Here is a 13127-nt window from a genome sequence, read left to right on the forward strand (position 1 = left end):
GTTTACAACAGTTTTTTTGCGGTACGTGGGCCTCTCACTGCTGTGGCCTCTCCCGTTGCGGAGCACAGGCTCCGGATGCGCAGGCTCAGTGGCCATGGCTCACGGGCCCAGCTGCTCCGCACCACGTGGGATCTTCCCGGACCGGGGCATGAACCCGTGTCCCCTGCATTGGCAGGCAGACTCTCAACCACTGCGCCACCAGGGAAGCCCTACAACAGTTTTAAAATATGCATTATTTCATTTGATTCAACGGCCTATGATATAAGAAAAGCAGACCTGATTACTTGATTCCACAAATAAGGAAACTGAGGTTCAGAGGGGTTAGGTGACTTAGCTAAGGTCATGCAATTAAGAAGTTGTAGAGCTAGGACTTGAAGCCAGATTTGATGCCTCTGCTGTTAAACACTCTGTTGGCTCTCGGAGTTTCAGTTGTCCTTGGCCATGGTATGTTTTGCTAAGAAGATGTAACCTTTCCCTGTGTTCTCTCTTATCTTTTAGGTGATGATCTCTTAGAAGATGACAGGATTTTCAATATTTCAGTACTTAATGAAGCTTGTTTGAAATTGAACAGGCATTCTAGGAAAGTTGGATCAGAACGAATGTACCAAGTAAGAAGATCTCTTATGCTATTCGTTAATGAATTGTGTCACTTAAAACTTTGGGTGCTCTCCAAGTGGGGATCCAGAGTATTTAAAAACACGAATGGAATGAACTTCTAGATTGATTTTTGTTTCTAGAGATGGATGTGAGATGGCTGCAAGTGAGGGACTAAATTGAAGGAAGACACTATTGGGTGATTTGCTCTCATTTTCTCTGTCTGGTATTTCACATGTCTTATATTTTATTTTGGTTCATTTATAGTTGCAGCTTATTTTGTCATCAAATTCACACTCAGATGTGGGTTTTTAAGAAACTTATTGCAGGGCTCTTGGTCCTCACTTAACTTGAATTTATAAACATCACAAATCTCAAGTAAAATTATAAGTATATTCAGGCAGGAACTGAAATTTATTATTTTTGTATCACTTTTAGTGCCTAGCAAATCATCTGACAGAGAGTAGACTAAGTAAGTATTAAATTAGAATTAATTCATTAGCCATTTACCAAAAGAATATCATGTATTAGGACCTGGAAGTTCTATTCGAACTAATATAAACATACAAGTAAACAGACAACTACAATAGGGTGTAATGAGAGCTTTGATAAAAAGTAAATAAATGGAATAGGAGACTGTATGTATGTGTATATATGTCCGGGTACAATTTTTTTAAAAATATATTTATTTGGCTGCGCTGAGTCTTAGTTGCAGCATGCAGGATCTACTTCCCTGACCAGGGATCAAACCTGGGCCCCCTGCATTGGGAGCGCAGAGTCTTAACCACTGGACCACCAGGGAAGTCCCCATGTCCAGGTACAATTTTTTTAACAAGAAGCAAAAACATTGCAGAGTCATAAACAGTAAGTAGGAATTAACCAGATAAAAGATGTTGGATGAAGTGAAGAAGGGCAGTGTGGACAAGTCGAGTAGCTTATTGGATAATTGAGAATGTGGCTTTCTTGGGGAACAGAGAAAGCAAGGGGGAGTAGGAGGAGATGAGGCAAAAATCTGAATAGTGATCATCCCTGTATCCCGTACTTTTAAGCTTAGATCTTATTTTTTATGTCTATATGGAGGCACTGGAGGATTTTAAGCAGGTGAGTGAAATATTCAAATTTTAATATTGGAAAGAACACTGGACCTAGAAATATATTCAGGTACCCAAATAATATAAAACAAAGATGATTTTTCAAATGGGTACAGAAATAAATGGTTCTGGGACAACTGGTTAACTACTTGGTTAAGAAGATAAATGATTCTCACTTCATATCCTACACTAAAATGATTAAAGAGTTCAACTGAAAAAAAATTGCTATTTTTTAATATGTTAGACGAAGGTTAATTTAAGTAACATGTGAAACACTCTTAACAAATCCATTGGAAGGAAGTGAACATTCAAAGGCAGTTTGCAAAAGAGAATATAGATACTGCCAAAACACACATGAATACACACGTGAAAAGAATTTTTAAATCATGAGACACCATGATTTTTCTGTAAACCTGGAGAAAGTACTACTACACACAGCCGTGGGCCCTTAAATTGGCATGACTTTTCTGGAATAGTTATTTGTTAGGATCCATAAACTTCCACAAGTGTACTATAATTAATTATTCAAACATACACAGAAAGATTAAACTGTTCTCCGAAGCTTTATTTATAATAGGGGAAATTGGAAACAAGTGTCCATCAATAGGGATTTGGTTAAATAAATAATCATACATTTATTGGATAGAACACTATGCAGACATGAAATACCTTCTGCTTCCCACTGGACAACATTTGTTGCTGTGGACCAATATTCCCATTGAAATGGTCTCTTTTTCTCCTTTTGGTCTGAGCCTTCTCAGTCTCTTTCACAAGTTAAATCTGATTACCCCCAAGGTTGTGTCTTCCCTGTTCTCTTGTCCTTCTATACCCGTCTTTGGTTGTCTTACCCATTCTCTTGACCATCTCCATGCTGAAGACTCCTAAATCGATTTCTTTAGGGCTAATCTGCTCTCTAAGCTCTGGGCCCTGTACCCCCCAAAAGGCTCCTGTGCTCCCTTTAGCACTGTGTCTTCACATAGGTGACTCTCCTACCTGCAAAGCCCTTCTCTCCTTTACCTGGATAACTCCTACTCGTCCTTCAGTGCTCAGCTCAGTGATCTCCCTGGCGGGAGGCCTTCACTGACCTCCTCCCCCAAACGCTGTCCCTGCTCTGAATTGTTTTTCCTACCCTTACTTTTCACATCCCCAACTCACCTGGTTAATGCTAATTTCTCTTTCGGTCCACAATTAAGATGAGGAAACCTTCCCTGATCCTCCAGCTTCATGTACTCCTCCAGCTTCATGTATTATAACACTTATCCCTGGGTATTTTATTTGCCTAGATACTTACCTGTGAGTTCCTTGAGGTTAGGACCTGTATCTTATTTACTATTGTATAACCAACACTGTATACTCTGGCTGGTAAATAATAGGCAGTCTGTCTATTTATAGAATGAATTAATGATAGAGAAAAACTTTCTAATATGTTTTTAAGTAAAAGGACTATATTATAAAATTGTACAGAGAGTGTGATCCAAATTTCATTAACTAGAAAGTAATTTTTCGTTTATAGACTGAACTACGTGTAGTTTAGGATGAGACTGACTTTCTATAGAAATGCAGCCTCCATAGTTGTGAGGTTTTTCTCCAGCAGAGGGCAGCAGTCTGAATGCAGAAGTGGTGAAGTCAAACATCTGGATTGGCCCAGGGCTTTGAGTTTTCAAGAATGGGTGAAATTGAGAACAAAGCGGCAAGTGTGTTGAGGGTATCAGGCAAAGAGAATGGTGGAAGTGATAGACAATGGTATCCAAGATAGGTGGGAAGATGAGGATGGGGGTGTTAAAATAGTGGTAGAAAATCTTGAGTGGGGAAATCTTGGGGGATATCCTGAGAGAGATCAGACTGAGTGGGAATGAGTGGTCCAGAAGAACAAGAGATTGTGAGATCTTGGTGGAGCAGCTCAGAGGATGACAGTCAAGGATGTGGCGGTGGATGTGGGAAGCTGAAGCAGAGTGGAGGAACTTCACAGCACTGAACCCAAGCAACTCTGAGGCCAAGTTTTGATGGTTTACCTATAAGGACCTTTATATTACCCAAGAGAATGCTAGGAATTGGGGGAGAGAGGAATCTCCCAAACAGACCAAGAACTGTTTTCTAGAACCCTAATAGGAAGGCTCCAGTGAAGTACCATGACTCAGTTTCTTTGCATGCATAATTTGGGGTAGTCCTCATACAGTGTAAAAAGTCTGTTCCATGAGGCTTGTCTGTGGATTCCTTATGAATGAAAAAAAATGAAAAGAATTTTTCCCAGTAACTCCAGTACAGTCTCCTTCACCTGGGAAGGCTCAAGGGGTTACTTTAGGATAGCCTGACACTTTGTCCATCTGAGATGTAGTTATGCATTTTAAGCTTAGTCTTATAGCTGGTTGAGAGGGAGGTTGAATAGGGTACGTAGGGTAGCTTTGTAAAGTTCTTGTCCAGTTTAGCCTGCTATTGTATTAAAAATAATTCTGTGTGGGTGAGGACAAGTAGAAGGAACCTTCCTGCTTTCTTTCCATTTTGCTTATAGTCTAGACATCTGCAAGCCAAATGAATTTAATGCATCACTTTCTTTTAATCTCACGACAGTTTAAAGTTCTAGGTCAAAGGCGGTATCTGAATAATTTTTATCACGCAACATCATTTAACTTCACAACGAGGGAACAAACCGCAGTGGTGTGTTTAGATCTGTATCCAGCAACTGAGTACACAGTGAATGTCACCCTCCTGGGATCTCCCGAGCAGCGCTCAGTGCAAATAACAATGACAACCGCACCAGCAGGTGGGTGTAGATGTCTTTCTGTTTGGTATCTTAAGACAACAAGTTAAATATGTGTATTGAACTGTACAACATGGGGCAGCATAAAGAATGATAGTCTCAGAGTCAAGAGACCTGGGTTCTAGTTCTAACAAACTACCAATGTTTTCTGGGGCACAGTGTCCCTGAATCTTACCACCTCTCCCCTTTCCCACTTGGGTTCAGGGTCAGAGACGGTACAGACCAGGAGTGGACTGCTTTACTCAGGAATTCCTAGGAGTGATGGATTGAGAATACTGTAAGGCTTCCTATCTCTCACTTCCAATTTAAGACAGCTGAACCCTAAGGGTAGTCATTATGGGCAACTAGAACTAACTTCCAGGAGATCAGAAATGTGAGCTGCAGTGTGTTGGACATGGGTAGGACAAGGAGGCCAGCTGACAGCGCCGTACGAGCACATTAACCCGACACAGAGAACAGTGACCTAAAGCAGGTCAGGCTGTTGCTTCTGTTGCTTGCAAGGAAGCCAAATAGAGGTGGCTGTGTCAACTCCACAGCCCTCCCTGGTGGGAAGGGATGCAGAAGTCTCTACCATTTCTTTTGTTCTTTCATCAGTTGGGTTGCTTTTTTTTTAAAAAATATTTATTTATTTATTTATTCGGTTGTGCTGGGTCTTAGTTGTGGCTCACGGGCTCCTTAGTTGTGGCATGCGAACTCTTAGTTGCTGCATGCATGTGGGATCTAGCTCCCTGACCAGGAATGGAACCTGGGCCCCCTGCGTTGGGAACATGGTGTCTTAACCACTGTGCCACCAGGGAAGTCCCTCATCGGTTGGGTTTAATGGACAAATTTCTGGGCAACCATTGAAAGAAAACAGTAGAATAAGATAGGTCTCTCTCCTACCTTCCTGAGGCCTTTATCCTGTTCACCGACTGATCTTTGTGGGTCAGTAGTGGGCACGTTGGTCTTTGTACTTGGAAGGCTCTGAAATGCAGTAGACAAATTCACTCTCTATTGGATTTTTCATCTCAGATTGTGCCTTGTATCAGCAGAGGTTGCACGATGAAGACCTCCTGACAGCATAAACCTAGCCTCCACATACATTTCTGGCTACAGAATAATGCTCACAATTTGAATATGCATTTCCTCTAATTATTAAATCCTCAGAGAAATTAAAGTCTAAAAATAACACCCACCTCTCCCTGTAAATTAACGTGTAAAGGCACTCAAGTTCCAGGTTCTTTCCTCCCCAGTGCCTTCTCTGCTAAGCCTCCATTAGAGTGGCCTCCCTGAGACAGCGAATGTGTTCTAACTGTTACATCCTATAAATCTTTTTTCTTGTAGTAGATGTTACTTCTTAGGTACCTCCAAAGTTGAATTAATCTTGTTCCAAGTTTCATTGTCCCATTTCTCAACATGAGTCCCAGAGATACAAAACTTAGAAAAGCAAAGTTATGTGATAGTTATACAGCACTGTGAATGTACTAAACATCACTGAATTGTATACTTTAAAGTGGTTAATTTTATGTTGTGTGAATTTCATCTCCATTAAAAAAGAAAAGCCAATGGCTTAGATACGTTCTTCTTGCACCTGGGCCTCAGTTACCTTCTGAGTGATTCGTACGTGACGTACTGCAAGTAAAATGTTTAGAACGGTTCCTAGTACATAATAATGATGACGACAATACTGGCTTTGTTTATTGAGCACTGAGGATGTCCAGGAATTTTTCCAAGTGCTATCCTTCGGTCAATCCAAACCTACCCAACCTTTTGAGGAAGGCATTATTTTATTCCCATTTTACAGATTAAGGATCGTGAGGCACAGAGAAGTTAAGCAACTTGCCCAAGATCACACAGAGTGAGATGTACAACTGGGATTTGAATACAGGCATTCTGGCTCCAGGGCCCTCATTTTTAATCAGTACATCTACTGCTTTTTACTAAATATTTAGTGCTTAAAAAGAAAAAAAGGAAAATTTTGTTCCTAGAACCTAGTGCATAAGTCAGTCTGGACCCACCTTGCTTTTTTCCACCTTGGACCGTGAGCAAAAACTTCAAATGCCATGGATGTGTAAATGCATTCGTTTAATAAGTGTTCATTTCTTATCTACTGTGTGTCAAGCAGGTTCTGATAGCTGACAAGGTAGCAGCAATAAAACAGACTCAGCTGTCATGGGGTTGGAGTCAGGAGGTTGGAGAGGAGACAGATAAACAAGTAAGGAAATATATGTTAGGTGGGGCTAAGTGGTAAGATGAAGAATAAAACTTGGCCAAGGGAGTGTCAATTGATGGTCAGGGAAGGCCTCTATTATAAAGAGACATGTAAGCACAGGTCTGAAGGAAGTGAGGGGGAACACCAAATGAAAGGCATGTCCTTGGCATGTTCTGGGAACATCAAGGGAGCCAGCATGGCTGGAGCAGAGTGAGCTGGAGAAAGTGGTGGGAGATGAAGTCTTAGCTTCAGTATAACGAGGGGGGCATGGTGTCAAGTTCAGAAAGTGAGACTATTGTTACCTCCTCCTTTGCAATGTGGACCCCAGATTATCAGTAGTGCATATAATCTAGCATGTGATGTGACGGCCTCTATAGGTTACTCAGGTGTCTGAAGTCCACCCCCTGTGAATTTCAACTTAATTTGGGAAATCTCTTCTCTTGAGGTTATTGGATTCAGTCTGCCACCAGGCTTCCCATCTGTTGTGGGGGAAGGAAATCTACGCTTTTTGAAAATTTTCGAACTTTGCCAATGGTGGTTCCAGGTCTTTCTTGGTGTCTATCCCGAGTATTTAGAACCTTTTATTTTCATGTCTCCTTTGAGCCCTTTTTCTGCCTACCCTCCACCATTGCTGAAGATCTTGATCTGTGCAGTGAAAGAGCCTCCTTTCTTTGTGAGCAGGACATCACATATTTATAGTAGGAAGCTCTTCAAGTGAAATGCACTGTCTTAAACAGAAATGGACTCACAGACATGGAAAACAAACTTATGGTTGCTGGGGGGGTGGATAGCTGGGGGGCAGGGGGAGAGATAAATTAGGAGTTGGGGATTAACCTATACACACTACTGTATATAAGGTAGGTAAACAACAAGGACCTACTGTATAGCACAGGGAACTGTACTCAATATCTTGTAATAACCTATAATGGGAAAGAATCTGAAAAAGAATAGATATATATGTAAAATTGTACACTTGAATCGTACACTTGAAACTGACACAACATTGTAAATTAATTATACCACAACAAAAAAAAAGGAGGGAACATACCAAATGGGGAGAAAAGTACTTCAATAAGCTCATATTTAACTAAAAAAAAAAAAAGAAGTGCATTGTCTTGCATGCCTGCCTCCTTCACACTCCCAGTTTCCTGCTGTTTTCTCGGAATTTCTCTATCCCCAGAAGGATCCTAAGTATTGCTTTAATTCTGAGAGGCGTGGCTTCCTATTATTGAATGCCTTGCTTCTGAATCCTGCTTCCTAGTTAGGAGGTTTCCTTTGTCTTCTCTGGAGTATCACCCTCAGCTGATCCTTGAGCTGCTGTTGAGTTTCTGGAACCTGTGTTTTCACTGGTCTAATGAGGTCTAGGAAGCCCCCTAGTTTTAGTGGTTTTTCACCCAAGCCCCACCTTTCCTTAGAACTGAATTTCTGAGACTTGAACTGCCTGTGCTTCTTTGATGGGAACTGAAGCATTCTTTCCTGCCACCATTTCCTTTTCTGCATCGGGAGAGAGAATCCTCCAGTGTTCCAGGTCCTTCTAAGTATTCCTACTGCTCCGGCAGGCCAGCTGAGTAGTAAGCTTTCAACCTTCCATGCCAGCTGTTTCTGCTCCTCCTTCCTCCCCAGGCCTGGCTAATACCTTTTGCTCGGTCTTAGTACTTTCCTTCTCTGTATTTGCTTTTTGTTTTCATACTTACATTTTTGTTCTCCTAACATATTACTTTCGATTCTGCCTGTGAGGTCTCCATAGAGCAAGAATGGTGCCACGGTTCACCCAGTGTTCAGGTAAATTCTGCCAACCTTCCCTTTTGTTAGGAGGTATTTATTTTTATTCAGTTTAGCCTATAACCTCAGCCCTGATCAAGGGTCATGCTCTCTGGATCCTCCTTAACATTTCTCTGCTTTTCTGTTCCTTCTTTTCAAATTCTAAATCCTTGCATTTCCCAGGCAGGCTTCCTTATAGCCTGGGCTATACCCTCTGTTTCATCTTTAAGAACAATGCCACCTTGGAATTCATTTAATGATACCTGAAGAATTCTGCACTGATCCTTCTAGTATTTCTCTTTTTAAATATGTCCACATTTTCTGTAACTACTTAGCACCACAACTCCAGTTATTAAAGAGTTCTCCATTAATGCCTACTCTGGGTTCCCTATTTAAAACTGTAAGAGGATCCTTTTTGATAGAATAATACCTGACTCTGGGTACCCTTTTAGGGGAGTCATTTTAGTTTGTTCTCCAAAATAGTCCCTTTATTCTTCTCTTTGATGATTTTCAGCCATTTCCCTGACCTAGTAAATATTTCTGCTTTTCTAATCTCTTTAGAGCAGTTATGTTTAGATATAGCTCCTTTTCCTTGTCATAGATTTCTAGCTGGGCTAATATGATTTCAAATTTTCTTCTCCTCCTTGGTGTGCTTTCCTTCACTTTATTCCATTCTCTCCTAATCTTGTCCCATTTGCAAGATCAAAACCTGTTTTGTAAACTGATTTCATTCCTTTTTCAGAGGTTGGGCAGATCTCATCTTTAGAAACAGAGGGTTCTAGGCATACACGTTTTATGACTCTTTCCCAGCACTTCAGTTGGTTAAAATCGCACTGGATTTTATCCTCTCCACCCAAGAAGCATCCCTGGTGTAGAATCCCCAGTCTGGGGCTCTGTAAAACAATCCAGAGCAATTTGAGAGCCTGTGGTGTTGGGGTGACTCCTGAGCCTATAGACAAACCGTGGATTCAGTCTTTTCTCAGATCTCTTTCTTCTGAACAAGATAAAGAGGGACAGAATTTTGGGCAGCTAATCTCCTGTTGTCTGCTAATGTCAGGCTCCCCCAAATGCTTTCTGAAATCTATCAAAATCTTCCACTAATGCTCTCTTTGTGCTTCTCAAACTTTAGCAAACAAAGAATCAGCTGGAGAACTTATTAAAGCGCAGGTCCTTGGGCTCCATGCTAGAGGTTCAGATTCAGCAGGCCTGGAGTGGAGACCCCAAATTTTCATTTCTAGCAAGTGCCAGGCCTTGCTGACGCTGCCAGTCCATATTTTGAGCAGCACTGCTCTAACCACATAGACCTCAGCTACTTCTCGGCAATTTAAAGCCCTCACTTGAAAGAAAAGACCCGATAAAGAGAAAGACAAAAAAAAAACCCCAAAAAAGTGATAACCAAAATAATTCAAAGGGCTCATGCCTAAGAAACCTATGTGTTTTGCCTGATTTGTGAAGTTTTCCTGGTAATCGAATATCTGCCTCATCTATTCTTGCAGTTCCAGCTTTAGAGACCAAGAGCCTCCATCTTCCCTGATGGTGCTTTGCTCCCCTGTGGCGGCTCCTCTCTTTATATAAACTCAGAGTCCCAGTCAGTGTATTCACATGTTGCAGGGGGGTGAGACTGAATCTTACCCCTCCTTCCTACAGACTGACAAATAAGAAGTGAAGTATCAACTTTATTGCCTGAGCAAGTTCCCAGGAACTACCCCCAACACAGTTTCTAGTACTAAAAGTTACACTGGAGAATAAGGCTTAGAAATGGCCAAATGGGGTTTTCTACTGCCTCTCCCCTGGAAGTATGGGCAGTTGGATCTGCATGGGGACCTTGCCTGGTTTACCCACCCAGTCTTAGGCTGAAGATCTGAGGAGAGGGAGTGGGCAAAGACAGGTTACTTACTCCTGGAGACTGGAGCTACACATGCCCCTTGTGCCTAAGCACAGGCAGGCCCCAGAGAGCAAAAATCTGCATCTTTTTTGGGCAGTGACCTGTAATATATGAACTCCACCCACTAGGAAATGTGACCCAAGGAATAGTAGTCTCCTTCTTACCTGTCAGATTACATATTTACTGTTCATTCCTTGAGGATTAGTGAGTAGGGAGTGGAGAGAGGCCAAAATTGTCCTTTCCTTTATAAAAATGAGAAGACAGGTAAATAGCAGCCTTGAACACACATGACCTCTGTAATGTTAGAGGGTTGATCAGGAAAGGTCCATTCTAGTTCTAGGAGTCTATGTTAGGAAAGCAATTTTAAGTTTCTTCAAATTCATTTATTTCAACATCCAAATTTCTTGACTGATTTATTTACCATCATTATTTCATTTATCAATTCTACTTTGTGTTTTTATTGATATATACAAGTTATTCATATAGTAAGAGTTTACTATTTGTGTCAAATATTTCTCCTGTTTTATAATTTCTTTTAATTCTCTTTATGGTGTTTTTGACATGTAAAGTTTTTAGATTTCTAAACAGTCCAATCTATTGATATTTTCCTTTGTGATATTACATTAATTTTTTTTTTTGCGGTACGCGGGCCTCTCACTGTTGTGGCCTCTCCCGTTGCAGAGCACAGGCTCCGGACGCACAGGCTCAGCGGCCATGGCTCACGGGCCCAGCCGCTCCGCAGCACGTGGGATCTTCCCGGACCGGGGCATGAACCCGTGTCCCCTGCATCGGCAGGCGGACTCTCAAACACTGTGCCACCAGGGAAGCCCTAGAATTTTTGTAAACAAAATTTTAAATTTATATCCTATCTTTTTTCTAGGAAGGACTTCAAGTGACCTGCATAGGTATATAAAATAAAAGAAAATAAGTTAAATAGGTAACCTAAAGAAGAATGAAAACAAAGTCAGGGACATAAAAAAAGATGTCAGATAAGGCTAAGAATAGTTCATATCCTTATAACCTATTTACCTGTTCATTAGTGGCTCACGCGTTTAGGTTTAAGTTTTCAGCCCATCCAGTCAGAAAGGGAGCCATTATATTACCCATAAGGTTACAACAAAGCAGTGTTTTTTGGGAGAAGTACAATTATTTTCAACACCATGATCAGATAGGAGTTTCTGATTCTGGGGGGTTTCGTAAATAGTTCCATGTATGAGCAGCATTTTATGAGGATTTTATGATGCTGTTTCTTACATCATCCCTCAACATGGCTCATTATATTTGAGGAAAGCACAATGCATTGTGGGGTGGACAAGGAAAGACTCCTTAGAAATGCCTGTGCTCTGCTGACCTGGCTTGATTCAGGGGTAAGATTAGGTTATTTTAGATTATTTGGAGGAATGACTGGAGTCCATGTTTTTCAGACAATGTTTCCTAAATATTGTTTCTCTCAACTCAGATTTGATAAATGATGGGGCCATTGTGCTTCAGACAGTCCTCTTTCATCTGTACCAAGGGAGCAGTTGGTCTGTGTTGCCAGTTGAATAACAAGAATCTGTGCCTGAAAAGAAGGCTGGCCACCTCAGTTAGAAGGCGGAGCCGAGCCTAGGGAGCTGAGCTAAGGGAATTGTATGAATCTGCTTCTCCATGGTTGAATCCCAGTTCCTCTCCATATAATGTGACCACATACTTTTAGCTTGAAAATCTCATGGTAGTTGTAACTAGATACCAAATTTGTCTTAAGAAAAATTTCAACAAAATAACAGTCAAACTCCCAACTTTAAACTATGTTATATCTTTCTAAGACAAACTGAAATGTACATCAAGGACAACTAACTAAAGGATAACAAAATGATACCCCTATTTATAGAGCTATAGAGGTGTTATAAAAATAGTAACTTTGCTTTCAAAATAGTTGACTTGTAGCCATTCTTTCCAACAATAGTTACCCTGCAAAACCAACTGTCTATTTAGGCTGCTCCTAATTAGAGGTTTTAAAACCATATCATTTATGATCAAGAGAATACTGGTTTTTCTGTTCTCTTTAGCAGGGGACTGCATGCATTTAGTTACTTCTAAAATAGTGTTGGTAAATTTAAAAAAATCTAAAGAAGGGACAGACCACTTTTCTTCTATTCCCTGGTAGAACGCCTAACCGATGAGGTGGCTTATGATGGCAGGTTTTCTAACAGCATGCGTAATTTGAGATCTACAGGGACTTTATAAAACTTTCCCCATAACTGATTCCTGTTCACAGAATCGAAGTCCAAACAAAAGATAATAAAGACTAAACATTTTAACATTGTTCCTGATATTTTCCCACAAAATGATAAATATTGTAATGGTATTCTGTAGTGGAAATTTATGTCTGAAGGCAGCCTGCTTCTCTTATAAACCATCAGCCTGAGAAACTCACAGTTGCAGTTGGCCAAGCCAGAAATTGGCATGTATTTTGTATGGAATATCCAATCATCTGTAACACGCCAAAACTGGGGAGAGTAAACGGTTGTTCTTTTTAAGATAATGACATTGTAAGATCCAGCTAGGTAGAAGCATACCCATGGGGTATATAAAGATGAATAAGTTATTTGGAATTGAAGCCCATCACTAAATGGGTTTTAAATGGCTCTAGAAGCAATGGGTTCATCTCATTCTTTTCAGGGCCACGATATTCTAATCATGTGTACAGACAAAGAGGCTCCAAGACTATCTTCTCGGCTGAAATCAAAGACCGCTTGCTTCTTAGTCTACTCTATCCAGTAATACAATGCGAAGGAAAGCTAACTACAAGATGTTCTTTTTTATTTCATTTCCTTGTGACTTTTTAATTTGATATAATTTCTTTTT

The 13127-nt window shown here is 40.7% G+C and overlaps 1 protein-coding gene across 6 annotated transcripts in view; it reads left to right on the plus strand.

Annotated features, from left to right (window-relative positions):
• Positions 1-13127, plus strand: part of SUSD1 (sushi domain containing 1) — a 142786-nt gene that overhangs the window by 59343 nt on the left and 70316 nt on the right. For all 6 annotated transcript variants that reach the window (XM_060014326.1, XM_060014327.1, XM_060014325.1 and 3 more), the window contains 2 exons: positions 499-608; positions 4254-4446. In XM_060014326.1, coding sequence (XP_059870309.1) covers positions 499-608; positions 4254-4446 — 303 coding nt within the window. The remainder of the gene's footprint in view (positions 1-498; positions 609-4253; positions 4447-13127) is intronic.

The sequence above is a fragment of the Delphinus delphis genome, chromosome 6 (genome assembly GCF_949987515.2).
Source record: "Delphinus delphis chromosome 6, mDelDel1.2, whole genome shotgun sequence".
NCBI lineage: Eukaryota > Metazoa > Chordata > Mammalia > Artiodactyla > Delphinidae > Delphinus > Delphinus delphis.